General features: G+C 48.7%; 2 protein-coding genes across 2 annotated transcripts in view; both read left to right on the forward strand.

Moving 5' to 3' along the window:
- Positions 1-704: 704 nt before the first annotated feature.
- Positions 705-9,874, forward strand: ARMC6 (armadillo repeat containing 6; the record flags this gene model as incomplete). Its single annotated transcript, XM_079333322.1, has 5 exons — positions 705-1,275; positions 1,976-2,121; positions 4,099-4,230; positions 7,602-7,739; positions 9,662-9,874. Coding segments are annotated over 5 exons (1,200 nt in total), but the record flags the coding sequence as incomplete, so codon positions are not given.
- Positions 9,875-20,323: 10,449 nt separating this feature from the next.
- Positions 20,324-21,636, forward strand: part of SLC25A42 (solute carrier family 25 member 42) — an 8,590-nt gene continuing 7,277 nt past the window's right edge. Inside the window, exon 1 of the mRNA XM_079333321.1 lies at positions 20,324-20,431. Coding sequence (XP_079189447.1) covers positions 20,354-20,431 — 78 coding nt within the window. The 5' untranslated portion in view covers positions 20,324-20,353. The remainder of the gene's footprint in view (positions 20,432-21,636) is intronic.

Here is a 21,636-nt window from a genome sequence, read left to right on the forward strand (position 1 = left end):
TGTGACTATCAGCTGTGACTATCAGCTGTGACTCTCGGCTGTGACTCTCAGCTGTGACTCTCAGCTGTGACTCTCAGCTGTGACTCTCAGCTGTGACTCTCGGCTGTGACTCTCAGCTGTGACTATCAGCTGTGACTCTCGGCTGTGACTCTCAGCTGTGACTCTCAGCTGTGACTCTCAGCTGTGACTCTCAGCTGTGACTCTCAGCTGTGACTCTCAGCTGTGCTGTCAGTGCAGCTGTGGCTCTCGGCTGTGGCTCTCGGCTGTGACTCTCAGCTGTGACTCTCGGCTGTGACTCTCGGCTGTGACTCTCGGCTGTGACTCTCGGCTGTGACTCTCAGCTGTGCTGTCAGTGCAGGTGTGGCTGTTCTGTCAGTGCAGCTGTGACTCTCGGCTGTGACTCTCGGCTGTCACTCTCAGCTGTGACTCTCGGCTGTGACTCTCAGCTGTGACTCTCAGCTGTGACTCTCAGCTGTGACTCTCAGCTGTGACTCTCAGCTGTGACTCTCAGCTGTGACTCTCAGCTGTGACTCTCGGCTGTGACTCTCAGCTGTGACTCTCAGCTGTGACTCAGCTGTGACTCTCGGCTGTGACTCTCGGCTGTGACTCTCAGCTGTGACTCTCAGCTGTGACTCTCAGCTGTCTGCCGGCGCAGCCAGCTCTAACCCCGCTCTAACCCCGCTCTAACCCCGCTCTAACCGCAGACCCTGCAGGCGCTGTGCCGGGCCGTGGCGGAGCCGGACGCGGCGGAGCTGCGGCGGCAGCTGGCGGCGCTGGCGGCGCAGTGCCGGGAGCAGCCGCCCGTTCGCCACCTTGCCGCCCGCGGCGGCGCCTACCCCGCGCTGCTCTCGGCCTGCCGGCTGCCCGCGGGGGACCGGCTGGCGCTGCTGCACGGCCTGGCGGCGCTGGCCGCCCTGCTGGACGGGCAGCCCGACCTGCTGGACGCGGCGGGGCTGCAGCTGCTGCTGCGGAGCCTGCGGGAGCGGCCGGAGGACGCGGAGCTGACGCTGGCCGGGATCCGCTGCGTCAGACACGCCTGCCTCAAGCACGAGCGGAACCGGCAGGACTTTGTCAAGGGCGGGATCCTCCCGCTGCTCACCGGGGCCATCACCCGGCACGGCCACAGCGCTGAGCTGGTCAGGGCGGCGGCCTCGGCGCTCAGGATCATGACCTTCGATGATGACATCCGTGTGCCATTCGGGCACGCCCACGACCACGCCAAGATGATTGTCCTGGAGAACGATGGGTTGAGAGTGCTCATTGAAGCTGCAAAAGGTAAAATTCACCCTGGGGGTGTTGATGCTCATGGGGAATCCCTGGGGTTTCTTCTGTCATTAATTCAAGAATCACCCAGGATTTCTAATCTCATTTTCTGATTTCTTCTCTCACTGTGTCAGGAATCACTTGTGATTTCTTCTGTCATTAATTCAAGAATCACCCAGGATTTCTAATCTCATTTTCTGATTTCTTCTCTCACTGTGTCAGGAATCACTTGTGATTTCTTCTGTCATTAATTCAAGAATCACCCAGGATTTCTTCTCTCATTGTTTGATTTCTTCTCTCACTGTCTCTGGAATAAGTTGTGATTCCTTCTCTCACTGTCTGATTCCTTCTCATTGTCATTACTTGAAGCACCTCAGAGGTGATTCAGGAGCTTTTCACTCAAATGAAGTTTAATTCTATCATGAAATGTGCCCTGAGAGATCCAAAAAGTGCCTTGAGTGATCCAAAAAGTGCCAGATGGTGCTGCTGATAACCCGTGGAGCAGTTTTTCAGTGAGTTTAGGAACTATTTTACACCTTCAGCTTGTCTCTGCTGAGGTGCTTCTTGCCCAGACAACACACTGTGACTCTGTCTAGGAACAGACTGAGCACCTGTCACCTCTTGTAATACATAAAATATGCCGTTTCCTATTTAATTAATCACAATTAACCACCTTAATTGTGCACTGATTGCTCCCTCCTGTCTCCTGCAGCCTTCAGGGACAACTCAGGGGTTCTCAGCGAGCTCTGTGCCACCCTGTCCCGCCTCTCTGTCAGGAACGAGTTCTGCCAGGAGATCGTGGACCTGGGGGGGTTGAATTTCATGGTGACTCTGCTGGCTGACTGCATGGAGCACCCGGTGAGCACGGGCAGGGGATGGCACAAGGAGTGTCAGGAGAATGAAGCCACAAACAGCAGAGGTTTGTGTGCAGAAAGGAGAGAGGAGTCCTGGAATTTTGTTTGAGTAAAGGGAGAGGCTGTGGGTAATCCTTTGGATTGAATCTCCCTTTGATTCCTTTGAATAAAGGGAGAAGCATTCCCCTGAGGTCTCTCCAGTTTTTGGAGGATGCAGCCTCTTTTTTATCCCAATTTCCCTCTCTCTTTCCCCATTGGCTGATGTACCTGAGAGGTCCCCAAACACCTGAAACCTGAGATTCCCCTCTAATGTACAACCCTCCCTTTTAATTTTTAATTCTTATGGAATTCATGGTTTTCCCCTATTGCTTCTTTCACCTTCCAATATCCGATTTCATTCATCAGCAAACCAACAGTTTGTTTATAAATACAAATATCTTTTTTTCCATTCATCAATCAGTGGAATCCATCCCATAGTTTCTTTTCTTTCTCAGTGCTGGTTTGATCCACCAGCAGAGCCACAGCTTGTTTGTAAAGACAAACCCATCATTCCTCTCAGGATAAGAGGTTCATTTTAATGAATGTGCAGCATTTTAGGTGCAATTAGGGTTGAAACCCCTCTGATCCCCATTTACAGAATTAAATGCTCTGCAGGTAAAATTTGTGAGATTCTTGCTCAGCATTATTCCTCAATCCTCCTGTTTCACCAGCAGAGCTCTGCTTGCTCCCAGAAAAACTGACTGTTTGTGTTTCCACCTTTCCAGCTATGAGAGATTCAGGAGGATTTAAATGCTCAAATATCTCAGTTTTTAAGTTTCACTGGTGATCTGGCAGAAATTTTCAAGTTCTCTCATGTGGCAAGGAAATAACTGAGGGCAAAGTTTTTGTAGCTGATAATTGTCACAACCTCTGCCATGGTTCTGGTCACCCAGAAATGTGGGGGACACCCATTCTCCCACAATGGTGGGTATCCTGTTGGAGGGACAGGTGTCTGCCAATAAAGGCAGAAACTTGGAAATGGAGAATATAAACCCCCTCCCTCCAAATTATAATAATTTTAAAATTAATGTTCTCTCAGGCAAAGATATGGGAATAGGTATAACAGTTCTTGACTAGGAAAATTAAAATAGCAATGCAGTATTACACAGAACAATCCCAAACCCTGCCAGAGTCAGAATCCAAGCTGACACCCTCAGTCAGTCAGGGTGGTGGCACAGTCCCATTCCATGGTGCTGCATCCTCCTGCAGGGGCAGATGTGGCTCAGCTGGAGCAGTGCTCCTGGAGAAGGGGCAGTTTCCTCTGAAGCTCCAGGGATGATGTGGAAGGGTCTGGCTTTCCTCTGGAATCCAGTGGAAAGATGGAAACTTGGTGTCCAAAATCTCAGTTTTTATCTGGGCAGGAAAGGCTTGGCTCCTCCCCTGGCTGGAGCATCTCCCAGTGGGATGATGGAATTTTATCAGCCATGCCCTGGGACTCAGTGGCCATGAACAGGAGATATCTGCTGGAGGGAGGATGGGCTGTGGGAAGATAAAGATGATTGCCCAGCTGGTTTAAAGATGGCCCATTAGCAGAGAATGTGTGCCAGGAGATCAGGGACACTGCCACACCCAGTTTTAAACAATGGCCCATTAACAGGAGATATCTCCCACAGAGAGCAGGATCACTGCTCACCTGGTTTCACACCTGGCCCATTAACAGGTGATATCTCCCAGAGTGTTAAGAATCTGCCACACCCAGTTTTAAACAATGGCCCATTAACAGGTGATACCTCCTGGATGAAGGTGGGTCATGGGAAAGATAAAGATGATTGCCCAGCTGTTTAAAGATGCCCATTAGCAGATAATCTGTTCCAGGAGATCATGCTCCAACAGAAGGTGACAGAATGCACATTTCTGGCCTCACCAGCCCAGAGGGGGATGCTGTCTTTGCTCTCCCATCCCCAGCCCCTGGTGCTGTTTCTGAGCCGTGTTTCTGGGGCAGGACGTGGTGAAGCAGGTGCTCGGCGCCATCCGCGCCGTGGCCGGCAATGACGACGTCAAGGACGCCATCGTGGGCGCCGGGGCCACCGAGCTGATCGTGCTGGCCATCAGCCACCACCTGGGCAACCCTCAGGTAACCCCCAGCCACTGGGAATCCCCTCTGGGATGGGGCTGCAGCTCAGCTGGAGTTGTAGGATGGGTGTTTGTTTGGTAAAGCTCGGCAGGGGAGTAAAAATGGGTGTGAAATTAGGGGTTTTTCCAGCTTAAAAATGGTTTGATTTTTCTTGTTCCTGCATCAGATGGGTAGTGGGGATGGTGTTTGGCACCTCTGGAATTGTGAAGGTTGGAAACACCTCTAAGATCATTATTCCAACCCTCCCTTTGAGTTATGTGCCAGATGTCAAACTGAGAGAAACTTAAAACTATATAAAAACAGCTCCAAAAGTGCCCCAGAAGTGTCAGTTGTGTCGGTTGTGTCAGTTGTGTCATTGTGTCATTGTGTCAGTTGTGTCATTGTGTCGGTTGTGTCAGTTGTGTCATTGTGTCATTGTGTCAGTTGTGTCATTGTGTCGGTTGTGTCATTGTGTCGGTTGTGTCATTGTGTCAGTTGTGTCATTGTGTCGGTTGTGTCATTGTGTCAGTTGTGTCATTGTGTCGGTTGTGTCATTGTGTCGGTTGTGTCATTGTGTCAGTTGTGTCGGTTGTGTCATTGTGTCAGTTGTGTCATTGTGTCGGTTGTGTCAGTTGTGTCAGTTGTGTCATTGTGTCAGTTGTGTCATTGTGTCGGTTGTGTCATTGTGTCGGTTGTGTCATTGTGTCAGTTGTGTCATTGTGTCGGTTGTGTCATTGTGTCATTGTGTCAGTTGTGTCATTGTGTCATTGTGTCAGTTGTGTCAGTTGTGTCATTGTGTCGGTTGTGTCATTGTGTCGGTTGTGTCACTGTGTCGGTTGTGTCGGTTGTGTCATTGTGTCAGTTGTGTCATTGTGTCGGTTGTGTCATTGTGTCATTGTGTCAGTTGTGTCATTGTGTCAGTTGTGTCATTGTGTCAGTTGTGTCGGTTGTGTCGGTTGTGTCATTGTGTCATTGTGTCAGTTGTGTCATTGTGTCATTGTGTCATTGTGTCATTGTGTCAGTTGTCTCATTGTGTCATTGTGTCAGTTGTGTCAGTTGTGTCATTGTGTCGGTTGTGTCATTGTGTCGGTTGTGTCACTGTGTCGGTTGTGTCGGTTGTGTCATTGTGTCAGTTGTGTCGGTTGTGTCATTGTGTCGGTTGTGTCAGTTGTGTCATTGTGTCGGTTGTGTCATTGTGTCATTGTGTCATTGTGTCAGTTGTGTCGGTTGTGTCGGTTGTGTCAGTTGTGTCATTGTGTCAGTTGTGTCAGTTGTGTCAGTTGTGTCATTGTGTCAGTTGTGTCATTGTGTCATTGTGTCAGTTGTGTCGGTTGTGTCGGTTGTGTCAGTTGTGTCATTGTGTCAGTTGTGTCAGTTGTGTCAGTTGTGTCATTGTGTCATTGTGTCAGTTGTGTCAGTTGTGTCATTGTGTCATTGTGTCGGTTGTGTCAGTTGTGTCATTGTGTCATTGTGTCATTGTGTCAGTTGTGTCAGTTGTGTCATTGTGTCGGTTGTGTCGGTTGTGTCAGTTGTGTCATTGTGTCATTGTGTCAGTTGTGTCAGTTGTGTCGGTTGTGTCATTGTGTCAGTTGTGTCATTGTGTCAGTTGTGTCATTGTGTCATTGTGTCATTGTGTCAGTTGTCTCATTGTGTCAGTTGTGTCAGTTGTGTCGGTTGTGTCATTGTGTCATTGTGTCAGTTGTGTCGGTTGTGTCATTGTGTCAGTTGTGTCATTGTGTCGGTTGTGTCATTGTGTCATTGTGTCATTGTGTCAGTTGTGTCAGTTGTGTCATTGTGTCATTGTGTCATTGTGTCAGTTGTGTCGGTTGTGTCATTGTGTCATTGTGTCAGTTGTGTCATTGTGTCAGTTGTGTCGGTTGTGTCGGTTGTGTCATTGTGTCATTGTGTCAGTTGTGTCATTGTGTCATTGTGTCATTGTGTCATTGTGTCAGTTGTGTCAGTTGTGTCATTGTGTCATTGTGTCATTGTGTCATTGTGTCAGTTGTGTCGGTTGTGTCATTGTGTCATTGTGTCAGTTGTGTCATTGTGTCAGTTGTGTCGGTTGTGTCGGTTGTGTCATTGTGTCATTGTGTCAGTTGTGTCATTGTGTCAGTTGTGTCATTGTGTCAGTTGTGTCGGTTGTGTCGGTTGTGTCATTGTGTCATTGTGTCAGTTGTGTCATTGTGTCATTGTGTCATTGTGTCATTGTGTCAGTTGTCTCATTGTGTCAGTTGTGTCAGTTGTGTCGGTTGTGTCATTGTGTCATTGTGTCAGTTGTGTCGGTTGTGTCATTGTGTCGGTTGTGTCAGTTGTGTCGGTTGTGTCATTGTGTCATTGTGTCAGTTGTGTCGGTTGTGTCATTGTGTCGGTTGTGTCATTGTGTCGGTTGTGTCAGTTGTGTCATTGTGTCGGTTGTGTCAGTTGTGTCATTGTGTCAGTTGTGTCATTGTGTCATTGTGTCATTGTGTCAGTTGTCTCATTGTGTCAGTTGTGTCAGTTGTGTCGGTTGTGTCATTGTGTCATTGTGTCAGTTGTGTCATTGTGTCATTGTGTCAGTTGTGTCAGTTGTGTCATTGTGTCATTGTGTCATTGTGTCATTGTGTCATTGTGTCAGTTGTCTCATTGTGTCAGTTGTGTCAGTTGTGTCATTGTGTCATTGTGTCGGTTGTGTCGGTTGTGTCGGTTGTGTCATTGTGTCAGTTGTGTCATTGTGTCATTGTGTCATTGTGTCATTGTGTCATTGTGTCAGTTGTGTCATTGTGTCGGTTGTGTCAGTTGTGTCATTGTGTCGGTTGTGTCATTGTGTCAGTTGTGTCATTGTGTCATTGTGTCAGTTGTGTCAGTTGTGTCAGTTGTGTCATTGTGTCATTGTGTCAGTTGTCTCATTGTGTCAGTTGTGTCGGTTGTGTCGGTTGTGTCATTGTGTCAGTTGTGTCATTGTGTCATTGTGTCAGTTGTGTCATTGTGTCGGTTGTGTCATTGTGTCAGTTGTGTCATTGTGTCGGTTGTGTCATTGTGTCAGTTGTGTCATTGTGTCATTGTGTCGGTTGTGTCATTGTGTCAGTTGTGTCGGTTGTGTCATTGTGTCGGTTGTGTCGGTTGTGTCATTGTGTCATTGTGTCAGTTGTGTCAGTTGTGTCATTGTGTCATTGTGTCAGTTGTGTCATTGTGTCATTGTGTCGGTTGTGTCAGTTGTGTCATTGTGTCGGTTGTGTCATTGTGTCGGTTGTGTCGGTTGTGTCATTGTGTCATTGTGTCAGTTGTGTCAGTTGTGTCATTGTGTCATTGTGTCAGTTGTGTCATTGTGTCAGTTGTGTCAGTTGTGTCACTGTGTCAGTTTTGCCAGGCTGTGTCAGGCTGGCTGTGCTGAGGCTGCTCCCCCTGTGCTGCAGGTCTGTGAGCAGGGCTGTGCTGCCCTGTGCGTGCTGGCCCTGCGCAAGCCCGAGAACTGCAGCGTCATCATGGAGGGCGGCGGCGCCCTGGCAGCCCTGCAGGCCATGAAGGCTCATCCCACAGAGGTGGCAGTGCAGGTATGGCATTGTCACACCCCAGAGAGGTGGCACTGCAGGTATGGCATTGTCACAGCCCAGAGAGGTGGCAGTGCAGGTATGGCATTGTCACACCCCAGAGAGGTGGCACTGCAGGTATGTCCCTGTCACACCCCAGAGAGGTGGCAGTGCTGGTATGTGTGTCCCTGTCACACCCCAGAGAGGTGGCACTGCAGGTATGGCATTGTCACAGCCCAGAGAGGTGGCAGTGCAGGTTTGTTCCTCTCAGCTCTGCTCACTCAGCCACAGCTGGGTTTGGCTCTGTTCCTTTTTCTTTGGGTTTTTTTTTCTCCTTTACTCGTCAAATTCTGTGCTTGTCTGTAAAAATCACTGACCCTGAGCTTCCCTCCAAAACCACTGACCCTGAGCTACCCTATAAAACCACTGACCCTGAGCTTCCCTCCAAAACCACTGACCCTGAGCTACCCTATAAAACATTTGACCCTTGTCCTTCTCTAGGAAACCATTGAGCTTCCCTGCAAAATCCCCACAATTTCCCTACAAAAACCCCAGTGCTTCCCTAGGAAAACCACTCTGCTTCCCTACAAAAAACCCTGACCCTGTGCCCCCCTACAAAGCCCACTGACCCCTGAGCATCCCCACAAAAATCCCAGTGCTCCCCTACAAAAATGCAAAAAATCCCTGACCCTGAACTTCCCTAGGAAAACCCCAATGCTCCCCTCCAAAAACCCCCTGCCCCTCTGTGCCCCCCCCACACCCCCTGCCCCTCTGTGCCCCCCTCCAAAAACCCCCTGCCCCTCTGTGCCCCCCCACACCCCCCTGCCCCTCTGTGCCCCCCCTCCAAAAACCCCCTGCCCCTCTGTGCCTCCCCCACACCCCCTGCTCCTCTGTGCCCCCCCACACCCCCTGCCTCTTTATGCCCCCCACATCCCCTTGACCCTCTGTGCCCCCTCCAAACCCACTGCCCCTTTCTACTCCCCACACCCCCCTCCCCTTTGTGCCCTTCACACCCCCTGACTCTTTGTGCCCCCCACCAAATCCCTCACCCTTTGTGCCCCCCACCAAACCCCCGACCCTTTGCCCCTCTCCAAACCCACTGACCCTTTACCCGCCACCCCTGCCCCTCTGCACCCCTGCCCCCCTGTCCCCCTGCCCCTCTGCCCCCTGCCCCTCTGCCCCCCTGCCCCCCAACCCCTCTGCCCCTCTGCCCCCCTGCCCCCCTGCCCCTCTGCCCCTCTGCCCCCCTGCCCCCTTCCCCTCTGCCCCCTGCCCCCCAACCCCTCTGCCCCCCTGCCCCTCTGCCCCTCTTCCCCCCTGCCCCCTTCCCCTCTGCCCCCCTGCCCCCCTGCCCCTCTGCCCTCTGCCCCCCTGCCCCCTTCCCCTCTGCCCTCTGCCCCCCTGCCCCCCCTGCCCCTCTGCTCCCTGCCCCTCTGCCCCTCGGCCCTCTGCCCCCCTGCCCCCTTCCCCTCTGCCCTCTGCCCCGCTGCCCCCCTGCCCCTCTGCCCCCTGCCCCCCTGCCCTCTGCCCCCTTCCCCTCTGCCCCCCTTCCCCTCTGCCCCCCTTCCCCCCTGCCCCCCTTCCCCTCTGCCCCTCTGCCCCCCTTCCCCTCTGCCCCCCTGCCCCCCTTCCCCCCTGCCCCCTCTGCCCCCCTGCCCCCCTTCCCCCCTGCCCCTCTGCCCCTCTGCCCCACTTCCCCTCTGCCCCCCTTCCCCTCTGCCCCCCTGCCCCTCTGCCCCCTTCCCCTCTGCCCCCCTGCCCCCCTGCCCCCCTTCCCCTCTGCCCCCCTGCCCCTCTGCCCTCTGCCCCCCTGCCCCCTTCCCCTCTGCCCTCTGCCCCCCTGCCCCCCTGCCCCCCTGCCCCTCTGCCCCTCTGCCCCCCTTCCCCTCTGCCCCCCTTCCCCCCTGCCCCTGCCCGTGCCCACCCTGATGCCGTGTCCCCCCCAGAAGCAGGCCTGCATGCTGATCCGGAACCTGGTGTCGCGCAGCCGGGCGCTGTCGCAGCCCATCCTGGCCCTGGGCGCCGAGCCGCTCATCAGCGAGGCGCGCGCCGCGCACCGCGACTGCGACGACGTGGCCAGAGCCGCGCTCAGGGACCTGGGCTGCAAGGTGGAGCTGAGGGAGCTCTGGACTGGCCAGAAGGGGAGCCTGCCACAGTGAGCCTGCCCAGGTGAGCCTGCCCAGGTGAGCCTGACCAGGTGAGCCTGCCCAGGGAACCTGCCACAGTGAGCCTGACCAGGTGAGCCTGCCCAGGTGAGCCTGCCACAGTGAGCCTGTCCAGGTGAGCCTGACCAGGGAACCTGCCACAGTGAGCCTGACCAGGTGAGCCTGCCACAGTGAGCCTGACCAGGGAACCTGACCAGGTGAGCCTGCCACAGTGAGCCTGACCAGGTGAGCCTGACCAGGTGAGCCTGCCCAGGGAACCTGCCCAGGTGAGCCTGACCAGGTGAGCCTGACCAGGGAACCTGCCCAGGTGAGCCTGCCCCAGCGAGTCCAGCCTCACTGAACCTGCCCCAGTGAACCTGCCCCAGCGAGTCCAGCCTCACTGAACCTGCCCCAGTGAACCTGCCCCAGCGAGTCCAGCCTCAGCAAATCTGCCCCAGTGAACCTGCCCCAGTGAACCTGCCCCAGCAAGTCCAGCCTCACTGAACCTGCCCCAGTGAACCTGCCCCAGCGAGTCCAGCCTCACTGAATGTACCCCAGTGAACCTGCCCCAGCGAGTCCAGCCTCACTGAACCTGCCCCAGTGAACCTGCCCCAGCGAGTCCAGCCTCACTGAATCTGCCCCAGTGAACCTGCCCCAGCGAGTCCAGCCTCACTGAACCTGCCCCAGTGAACCTGCCCCAGCGAGTCCAGCCTCACTGAATCTGCCCCAGTGAACCTGCCCCAGCGAGTTCAGCCTCACTGAACCTGCCCCAGCCAATCCTCCTCCCACCAAGATCCACCTCTGCAATCTCGCTGCAGGTTCTGCTGTTGGATTCTTGCCCCGGAGCAAACACGGCTTGGGACAGGCTGCAACTTTTTGGTTGGTTTTTTTTTCCCTCCTCTACGGGAATTACAGCTGCAATGGCTTTTCTGCATTCACAGGCTGCAAAATTGACTCTGTAGTGATCATTCCCTGGATCATCTCGTGGCTGAAGGTGATCTGCTGTCCCCTGTGTGCAGCACGGGGCTGTTGTCCCCGTGAGAGTGGCTCTGTCCTGCCAGAGTTTGGCTGCTGGTTGCCATTTGTCCCCCTGGTCAGGGGCTGGATGAGGAGGAATCCCCCAGCATTTGTGAATGTGCTGCCCCTGTCCCACTCCCCTCTTCTTTTACTGCTGACCCCACTCTTGTGTCGCTGCTTTGTTTGGGATTTTTCCGCCAGCGTAACATTTTAAACAACAACAACAACAAAAGAAAGCAAAGCAAGGATTTGGGATAACATCCAAAGGAACTGTTGGCATCCAGGAGGAAAGTTCAGGAGGAGCAGGGCAGGGACTGGCAGTGGGGATGGGATCCCAAAGTGGGGTGAGCTGGAAGTGCTGGGAATCCCAGGAATGATTTCATGGCAGTGAAGAGACCAAGAACCTCACGGACCTGGGGCAAAACTGCATTTGTGGGCTCTGAAAGGCTCTGAAAGGCTCTGAAGTCTCTCTGAAGGGTTTGTGCCAGCCCTGCTCTGGTGCTGAGCCTTCCTGCGCCGCTGTTTTTGTGAGTGGATGTTTTTAATGTGATATTCTCTGTGGAAATGATGACCTTATAAAAACATACCAACCTTCCAGGCCTGCTTGAGCTCTTTGTGGAGCCGGTTTTTTGGTTTTTTTTTGTGGCAGCAAAAGCAAGGTGGTGGGAAATGCAGGGTTAGTGAGTAAAGCCTCGCTGAGCCCTGCTGCCAGCAGATTGCAAAGGTCAGTGTGTTTTTCCAAGCTCTGCAGGAGCAGAGGCTGCCTGGCTGCTCTCTGCCTGCTGGGGGCTGAAAGGATCCTCACAGAATGGAAAAGAGCCGGTGAAAAATACAGAATTACATTTTGGGGAGAGGCGGATTGCTGAGGGCGGCGCGTTCCCAAGCTTTGCCTTTCTGCTGGGTTTGGGATGGGGGAGAATAAACGGGATTTGATTTCCAAACCCTTTAACCAAGAGCTGAGCTCTGACCTCCAGTCCCTGAGGGGCCGCGCGGGATCCCCGGTGTCACCGGGCCGCTACCGGTGCTGCGGGGTGGAACCGGACAATCCGCATTGTCGCTCTTTAAGCCGGGAGCGGGGCGGTTCGGAATCCCCGGTTGGGCTCTTTGGGCTCCCCGGTCGGGGCTGTCTGGCCTCTCCGGTCCGGCTCTTGGGGCTCCCGGTTGGGGCTCTTTGGGCTCCGTACGGGGCTGTGTGGGCTCCCTGTGGGCTGTTGGGTCTCTCCGTTCCGGCTGTCCGGGCTCCCCGCGGGTTCCCCGCTCTCCCCGTTCGCTCCCGCCCGCTCTCTCCGCCCCCGTCCCTCACGCTCCCCGCCGCTACCGGCGCCCTGCCCCTCCCCTCTTGCCGCGCCTCCCCCTCACCCGATTGGCCAGTTTACCTGCCAATCCTCTCCTCGCAGCCAATCAGCACGCGCGGCTCTGCCCCCGCCGCACTGATTGGCAGTCCCCAGGCACGGCCCGCCTCCCGCGGCGCAGCGGGGGCGGCCTGGCGGCGGCGGACGCGGCCGGGGCGGACGCGCAGCGGAGCCGGTGAGTGCGGGAGCGGCCGCGCGTCGCCCTCAGCGCCGGGCCCGGCTCCCGGCGCGCTGCGGCGGCCTCAGGCGGCGGGGACATTGCCGGGCTCACCCCGTGCCGGCCGGGCCCGCCTCGGGAATGCGGGGGAGCGGCGGCGTCGGGCTCGGGGCCGCGGCCTTGGCGGCGTTGGGGCGGGAGGCCCGGCCCGGTTCGGCCCGCAGCGCCCGGGCCGCGCTCCCGCCTGCGCCGCTCCGTGTTTGCCTCCCGCTGCTCCTTCCCGGCTCCTTTCCCTGCCCGTGCTCCTGTTTCCTGCTCCTTTCCCTGTGTCCCACATTTCCAGGAATTCTGCCCGGCCCTGCTGCGCTCTGCGTGTCCTGCCACCTTCCCAGTTTGTCCCAGTGTCCCTTTTCTTACCCTGCCACCTTCCCAGTTTGTCCCAGTGTCCCTTTTCTTACCCTGCCACCTTCCCAGTTTGTCCCAGTGTCCCTTTTCTTACCCTGCCACCTTCCCAGTTTGTCCCAGTGTCCCTTTTCCTCTCCTGCCACCTTCCCAGTTTGTCCCAGTGTCCCTTTTCCAGCCCTGCCACCTTCCCAGTCTGTCCCAGTGTCCCTTTTCCTCTCCTGTCACCTTCCCAGTCTGTCCCAGTGTCCCTTTTCCTCTCCTGCCACCTTCCCAGTTTGTCCCAGTGTCCCTTTTCCTCTCCTGCCACCTTCCCAGTTTGTCCCAGTGTCCCTTTTCCTCTCCTGCCACCTTCCCAGTCTGTCCCAGTGTCCCTTTTCCTCTCCTGTCACCTTCCCAGTTTGTCCCAGTGTCCCTTTTCCTCTCCTGCCACCTTCCCAGTTTGTCCCAGTGTCCCTTTTCCTCTCCTGCCACCTTCCCAGTCTGTCCCAGTGTCCCTTTTCTTACCCTGCCACCTTCCCAGTTTGTCCCAGTGTCCCTTTTCCTCTCCTGCCACCTTCCCAGTCTGTCCCAGTGTCCCTTTTCCTCTCCTGCCACCTTCCCAGTTTGTCCCAGTGTCCCTTTTCCTCTCCTGCCACCTTCCCAGTTTGTCCCAGTGTCCCTTTTCCTCTCCTGCCACCTTCCCAGTTTGTCCCAGTGTCCCTTTCCCAGCCCTGCCACCTTCCCAGTCTGTCCCAGTGTCCCTTTTGCTCTCCTGCCACCTTCCCAGTTTGTCCCAGTGTCCCTTTTCCTCTCCTGCCACCTTCCCAGTTTGTCCCAGTGTCCCTTTCCCAGCCCTGCCACCTTCCCAGTTTGTCCCAGTGTCCCTTTTCTTACCCTGCCACCTTCCCAGTTTGTCCCAGTGTCCCTTTTCCAGCCCTGCCACCTTCCCAGTTTGTCCCAGTGTCCCTTTTCTTACCCTGCCACCTTCCCAGTTTGTCCCAGTGTCCCTTTTCTTACCCTGCCACTTTCCCAGTTTGTCCCAGTGTCCCATTTCCTCTCCTGCCACCTTCCCAGTTTGTCCCAGTGTCCCTTTTCTTACCCTGCCACCTTCCCAGTCTGTCCCAGTGTCCCTTTTCCTCTCCTGCCACCTTCCCAGTTTGTCCCAGTGTCCCTTTTCCAGCCCTGCCACCTTCCCAGTCTGTCCCAGTGTCCCTTTCCCAGCCCTGCCACCTTCCCAGTCTGTCCCAGTGTCCCTTTTCCAGCCCTGCCACCTTCCCAGTTTGTCCCAGTGTCACTTTCCCAGCCCTGCCACCTTCCCAGTTTGTCCCAGTGTCCCTTTTCCTCTCCTGCCACCTTCCCAGTTTGTCCCAGTGTCCTTTTTCCAGCCCTGCCACCTTCCCAGTTTGTCCCAGTATCCCGTTTCCTCTCCTGCCACCTTCCCAGTTTGTCCCAGTGTCCCTTTTCCTCTCCTGCCACCTTCCCAGTTTGTCCCAGTGTCCCTTTTCTTACCCTGCCACCTTCCCAGTTTGTCCCAGTGTCCCTTTTCCAGCCCTGCCACCTTCCCAGTTTGTCCCAGTGTCCCTTTTCCTCTCCTGCCACCTTCCCAGTTTGTCCCAGTGTCCCTTTTCCAGCCCTGCCACCTTCCCAGTCTGTCCCAGTGTCCCTTTTCCTCTCCTGCCACCTTCCCAGTTTGTCCCAGTGTCCCTTTTCCAGCCCTGCCACCTTCCCAGTCTGTCCCAGTGTCCCTTTCCCAGCCCTGCCACCTTCCCAGTCTGTCCCAGTGTCCCTTTTCCAGCCCTGCCACCTTCCCAGTTTGTCCCAGTGTCACTTTCCCAGCCCTGCCACCTTCCCAGTTTGTCCCAGTGTCCCTTTTCCTCTCCTGCCACCTTCCCAGTTTGTCCCAGTGTCCCTTTTCCAGCCCTGCCACCTTCCCAGTTTGTCCCAGTGTCCCTTTTCCTCTCCTGCCACCTTCCCAGTTTGTCCCAGTGTCCCTTTCCCAGCCCTGCCACCTTCCCAGTTTGTCCCAGTGTCCCTTTTCCTCTCCTGCCACCTTCCCAGTTTGTCCCAGTGTCCTTTTTCCAGCCCTGCCACCTTCCCAGTTTGTCCCAGTATCCCGTTTCCTCTCCTGCCACCTTCCCAGTTTGTCCCAGTGTCCCTTTTCCTCTCCTGCCACCTTCCCAGTTTGTCCCAGTGTCCCTTTTCCAGCCCTGCCACCTTCCCAGTCTGTCCCAGTGTCCCTTTTCCTCTCCTGCCACTTTCCCAGTTTGTCCCAGTGTCCCTTTTCCTCTCCTGCCACCTTCCCAGTTTGTCCCAGTGTCCCTTTCTGTGTCCTGCCACCTTCCCAGTTTGTCCCAGTGTCCCTTTTCTTACCCTGCCACCTTCCCAGTTTGTCCCAGTGTCCCTTTTCTTACCCTGCCACCTTCCCAGTTTGTCCCAGTGTCCCTTTTCCTCTCCTGCCACCTTCCCAGTTTGTCCCAGTGTCCCTTTTCCAGCCCTGCCACCTTCCCAGTTTGTCCCAGTGTCCCTTTTCCTCTCCTGCCACCTTCCCAGTTTGTCTGAGAAATTTATTTTTTAATTTTTTTTTCTCATTTTGCTGCTAATTAGAGGAAGTTTTATTCATTTTTTTCTCTATTTTTTGTGTGGAAAAAATATATATACTACTAATAATAGTAATAATAATAATAATAATTTATTATTATTATTATTATTATTATTATTATTATTATTATTATTATTATTATTATTCTCAAGGTCACCAAATAAATGAGCTTTGCAGGAATTCTTTGCTTTAGTTGTTTTTTTAAATCTTTAAATCTTTAAATCTTTAAATCTTTAAATCCATTTTTTTGTTGTTGTTGGGTCAGAGTAAAACTCTGTGTGAAGGGGAAAATTAATTGGAATTTTATAAAACATCAATTTATAAAATGGAATTTTTTAAAGAATTAATTTTATAAAAATCAGTTTTATAAGAAGGAATTTTATAGGAATCTATTTGATAGGAAGGGATGTTTATTGGATGGAATTTTACAAGAATCAATTTTATAAAAAGGAATTTTAGAAGAATCTATTCTATAAAAATCAATTTTATAAGAAGGAATTCTATAAGAATCAATTTTATAGGAAGGAATTTTGCAGGAATCAATTTTATAAAAAGGAATTTTAGAAGAATCTATTCTATAAGAAGGAATTTTAAAAGAATATTTTATAAAAAGGAATTTTACAAGAATTTTATAGGAAGGAATTCTACAAAAATCAATTCTATAAAAATCAATTCTATAAAAATCAATTCTATAAAAAATCAATTCTATAAAAATCAATTCTATAAAAATCAATTCTATAAAAATCAATTCTATAAAAATCAATTTTATAAAATCCAATTCTGTAAAACTCAATTCTATAACAAATCAATTCTATAAAAATCAATTTTATAAAATCAATTTTATAAAATCCAATTCTGTAAAAATCAATTCTATAAAAATCAATTTTATAAAATCCAATTCTGTAAAACTCAATTCTATAAAAAATCAATTCTATAAAAATCAATTTTATAAAATCCAATTCTGTAAAAATCAATTCTATAAAAATCAATTCTATAAAAATCAATTTTATAAAATCCAATTCTGTAAAACTCAATTCTATAACAAATCAATTCTATAAAAATCAATTCTATAAAAAATCAATTCTATAAAAACCAATTTTATAAAATCCAATTCTATAAAAACCAATTTTATAAAATCCAATTCTCCAAATCTGATTTTTCCAAGAATTTCATTTTTTTTTCCTGCCAATGCCCCAGTTTAGGCCCAGCCCTGCAGTGCCTGATTAATGAATTAAATTGATTAATTCCAGAATTAATTAATTAATGACTGCAGGGGGGGCAGGGTGGGAATGGGACATTTCTGCCTTCACCATGGAACCTGAAATTCTTTTATTTTTGTGCTTTTTTTGTGCTTTTTTTGTGCTTTTTTTGTGGTTTTTATTTGGTTTTTGAAGTGGTTGAAAGAGCTGAGCTGTTCCTGGAATCACTCATTGGGATAAATGGATGGAAAAAGAAAAATAAAGATATTTAATAAGATATTTTTCATTTAATAAATATATTTTAATCTAATAAATATATTTATTTTTAATTTAATAATATTTAATTGTCCTGGAATCACTCATTGTGGTAAATGGATGGAAAAAGAAAAATAAAGATATTTAATAAGATATTTTTTATTTAATAAATGTATTTTTAAATTTAATAAATATATTTTTCATTTAATTAATACATATATATTTAATTTAATAATATTTAATTGTCCTGGAATCACTCATTGTGATAAATGGATGGAAAAAGAAAAATAAAGATATTTCATAAGATAATTTTTAATTTAAGAAATATATTTTTAATTTAATAAATGTATTTTTAATTTAATTTTCCTGGAATCACTCATTGTGGTAAAGGGATGGAAAAAGAAAAATAAAGATATTTAATAATATAATTTTTAATTTAATAAATATATTTATTTTTAATTTAATTTTCCTGGAATCACTTATTGGGATAAATGGATGGAAAAAGAAAAATAAAGATATTTAATAATATAATTTTTAATTTAATAAATATATTTTTATTTAATAAATATATTTTTAATTTGATAAATATATATATATTAATTTAATTTTCCTGGAAACACTCATTGGGATAAATGGATGGAAAAAGAAAAATAAAGATATTTAATAATATATGTTTCATTTAATAAATATATTTTTAATTTAATAAATACAAATTTTTATTTAATAAATATATTTTTAATTTAATAAATATATTTATTTTTAATTTAGTAATATTTAATTGTCCTGGAATCACTCATTGTGATAAATGGATGGAAAAAGAAAAATATCTTTATTTAATAATATATTTCTAAATTTAATAAATATATATATTTTTATTCTTTGTAATAAATAGCAATTACTTATTATTATTCCATGGCAATAATCTGAATAATTGGATTATTCAATTTTGTTTGCCAAAATTCCCTCTGCTCCCTCCCACTTCCCTTGGAATAAAATTAATTTTTAACTCCAAAAAAATCAGGTTTTAACTCAAAAAAATTAGGTTTTAACTCCAAAAAAAATTTGGTTTTAACTCAAAAAAAAAATTGGATTTAATTTTGGGTTTCCCCAAAATTCTGGATTTGGGTTTTCCCAGAGTTTTGAATTTGTGGATTTGTGTTTTCCTAAAGTTTTGCATTTGAGTTTCCCCAAAATTTGTGGGTTTGTGTTTCCCCAAAATTCTGGATTTGGGTTTTCCCAAAGTTTTGAATTTGGGCTTCCCCAAAATTCTGGATTTGGGTTTCCCCAAAATTCTGAATTTGGGTTTTTCCAAAGTTTTGGGTTTAGGATTTTTCAAACTTTTGAATTTGGGTTTTCCCAGAGTTTTGAATTTGTGGATTTGTGTTTTCTTAAAGTTTTTGATTTTTCCCAAAGTTTTGGATTTGGATTTTCCCAAAGTTTTGAATTTGGGTTTTCCCAAAATTCTGGATTTGGGTTTTCCCAAAGTTTTGGATTTGGGTTTTCCCAAAATTCTGGATTTGGGTTTTCCCAAAGTTTTGGATTTGGGTTTTCCCAAAATTCTGGATTTGGGTTTTCCCAAAGTTTTGGATTTGGGTTTCCCCAAAATTCTGGATTTGTCTTGCCCAAAATTCTGGATTTGGGTTTTCCCAAAGTTTTGAATTTGGGTTTTCCCAAAGTTTTGGATTTGGGCTTCCCCAAAATTCTGGATTTGGGTTTTCCCAAAATTCTGGATTTGGGTTTTCCCAAAGTTTTGAATTTGGGTTTCCCCAAAATTCTGGATTTGGGTTTTCCCAAAGTTTTGAATTTGGGTTTTCCCAAAGTTTTGGATTTGGGTTTCCCCAAAATTCTGGATTTGGGTTTTCCCAAAATTCTGGATTTGGGTTTTCCCAAAGTTGTAGATTTGGGTTTTCCCAAAGTTTTGGATTTGGGTTTCCCCAAAATTCTGGATTTGTCTTGCCCAAAATTCTGGATTTGGGTTTTCCCAAAGTTTTGGATTTGTCTTTCCCCAAAGTTTTGGATTTCTGGATTTGTCTTTCCCAAAATTCTGGATTTGGGTTTTCCCAAAGTTTTGGATTTGTCTTTCCCCAAAGTTTTGGATTTCTAGATTTGTCTTTCCCAAAATTCTGGATTTGTCTTTTCCCAAAGTTTTGGATTTCTGGATTTGTCTTTTCCCAAAGTTTTGGATTTCTGGATTTGTCTTTCCCAAAATTTTGGATTTCTGGATTTGTCTTTCCCAAAATTCTGGATTTGAGTTTCCCCAAAGTTTTGGATTTCTGGATTTGTCTTTTCCCAAAGTTTTGGATTTCTGGATTTGTCTTTCCCAAAATTTTGGATTTCTGGATTTGTCTTTCCCAAAATTCTGGATTTGGGTTTTCCCAAAGTTTTGGATTTGTGTTTCCCCAAAGTTTTGGATTTCTGAATTTGTCTTTTCCCAAAGTTTTGGATTTGTGGATTTGTCTTTCCCAAAATTCTGGATTTGAGTTTCCCCAAAGTTTTGAATTTCTGGATTTGTCTTTTCCCAAAGTTTTGGATTTCTGGATTTGTCTTTTCCCAAAGTTTTGGGGTGATGGAATTACATCCTTGAGGGCTGAGGGTGAAAAACCCAGGCCAGCAAATCTAGAAGCATAAAATACCTGAGATGGTTCAAAAAAAGGGAAAAAATGGCTGGAAATGTTAATTAATTAATTTATTTTTTTTCCCACAGGAGCAAAATGTTGTGCCTGGGGTTTCACAGTTGTCAGAGGGAGGGAATTGCTAAATTCCTAATTTATTAAATTCTAATTCCTAACAAAACATTCCTTGAAAAGTCTGACCTTCCCAAATGCAGCAGCTAAAAAAGTGATTTTTACCCTTTCCTATCTCAATTCTCACAGCTTCAATTCCACTCCTGAATATTCCAAAAGCTGCAACATAAAAAGCAGAAATATCAGAGCTTTTTTTTTAAAAAAAAAAATCAAATTATTCCATTTAACTAGAATTTCTGCAGCCAAGGTCAAGCTGACCTTTCCTCTCTTGTGTTTGGGATATTTCAGAGCAGGAAAATCCTCCCTGGGTGAACAGGGAATCCTGAAAGGCACCAGCTGAAATCCCAAAATATCCTCAGAGCCACTGGATCCCTCTCTTCCCAAAATAACCTCCCTTACCTCATGCCTGCCTCTATTTTTTCCCCCTTTTTTCCAAAAGGTTTTAAATTTCCACCTTCCCTCAGCAATCCCAAAGAGCCACCAAAATCCTCACTCACAAAATCTGTCAATTCTGGGTTAAATTCTATAAATTTTGGGGTTTTTTTTTTACAGCTGTGGGGTGAGAATTTTTACCTGGCACCAAAGCAGCACCTCAAAAAATCCACCTTAAAAGAAGAAAATATCACCAGGAAATTCCTTTTTCTGGGAATCGGGAGAGGATTTTTCTATTGAAAATAACCCCGGGGGTGGGTTATCACTGGGGTATTTCCATTTTTTGAGAGTTTTTCTTGGTTTTTTGGGTTCTTTTCAGGAGCTGGAGCTCTCCTGGCCCTGCAGTGTGCCTGGTATGGGTAATGGTGTGAGAGAAGGTGCAGTGGAATTGCAGAGGGATGTGGAGCCCATCACAGCTCCAATTGCAGCTGAGGTGAGAGCAGAGCTGGGCTGGGAATTCTGCCCTGGGATTCTGCACCTGCCCTGGCAGGCTGTGAGATCTCAAAGGGGAAAAATTGGGAAAATTGGGATTATCCAAGCTCCAGGGTCACCTAATTGTGACCTCCCAGTGCCCTGAGGGAGACACAAGAAATGTGGGGAGGGATTTGGGGTGAGGGATGGAGGAACAGGACACAGGGAATGGGAATTTGGGCTGGAATTCCCAGAGCAGCTGTGCTTGCCCCTGGATCTCTGGAATGTCCAAGGGTTGGAGAAGGGAAACTAAAAACTTTCCAGAGCCTCAAAGGGCTCCAGGAGAGCTGGGGAGGGATTTGGGATGAGGGATGGAGGGACAGGACACAGGGAATGGCTCCAAACTGGAAAAAGGGGAATTTGGGCTGGAATTCCTGTCTAGGATAGAATTCCCAGAGCAGCTGTGCTGCTCCTGATTCCCTGGAATATCCAAACCTGCCTGGAGCAGCCTGGGATGGTGGCAATGTCCCTGTCCATGGGATGGGATGGATTTTAAACCCCTTCCAACCCAAACCAGTTTGGGATTTGAGCTCTGGGACTCCCAAAATCCTCAAGGTTTGTACAATCCATGGAATGTGTCCCTCTGAGGGGACATTCCCACCCCAATCCCAAATAACAAGCAGAGCAATTCCCAGCAATCCAGGATTTATTTCCCTGCTCCTGGGCTGGCTGAAATCCCTGCAGAAAGGAGCTGGTGCCTCCTTTGCTGTGGTTAAACCCAAATCTGGGGCTGAAGTTCAGCTTTGCTCAGCTGCCCCCACAGCCAGGCAGGGCTTGGGAGGGGGAATTGAGCTGATCCACAGCTTTTGGGTCATAAACATTAACTTGGGGGGTTGGGAAACATCCTGAAAACAAGGGAAATGTTAACTCAAAAGTTCACACATCAAGCCTGGGCTTGTTCTCCAGAATCTCCACTGGGCTTGGATTTTGTGGCTTTTTTTTTTTTTTTTTTTTTTTTGTTCTCTCTCTGGGAGAAAAATGCTGATTTTATAAATCTGAGCTGTGGCAGGAATGCCAAGAGCAAAATCCCTCTAATTCCACCCAGCAGAGGGTGAAAACTGCCTGAGTTTATCCTCTGGAGTTTGGGAATGATGTGGGAATAAAGCTCTTCCAGAAACTTCCCTTCTGTCCATGCCTGAATTGAGGGGAAGGAGAAGAAAAGAGAAT

This window comes from Erithacus rubecula (assembly GCF_903797595.1).
Source record: "Erithacus rubecula genome assembly, contig: scaffold_963_arrow_ctg1, whole genome shotgun sequence".
Classification (NCBI taxonomy): domain Eukaryota; kingdom Metazoa; phylum Chordata; class Aves; order Passeriformes; family Muscicapidae; genus Erithacus; species Erithacus rubecula.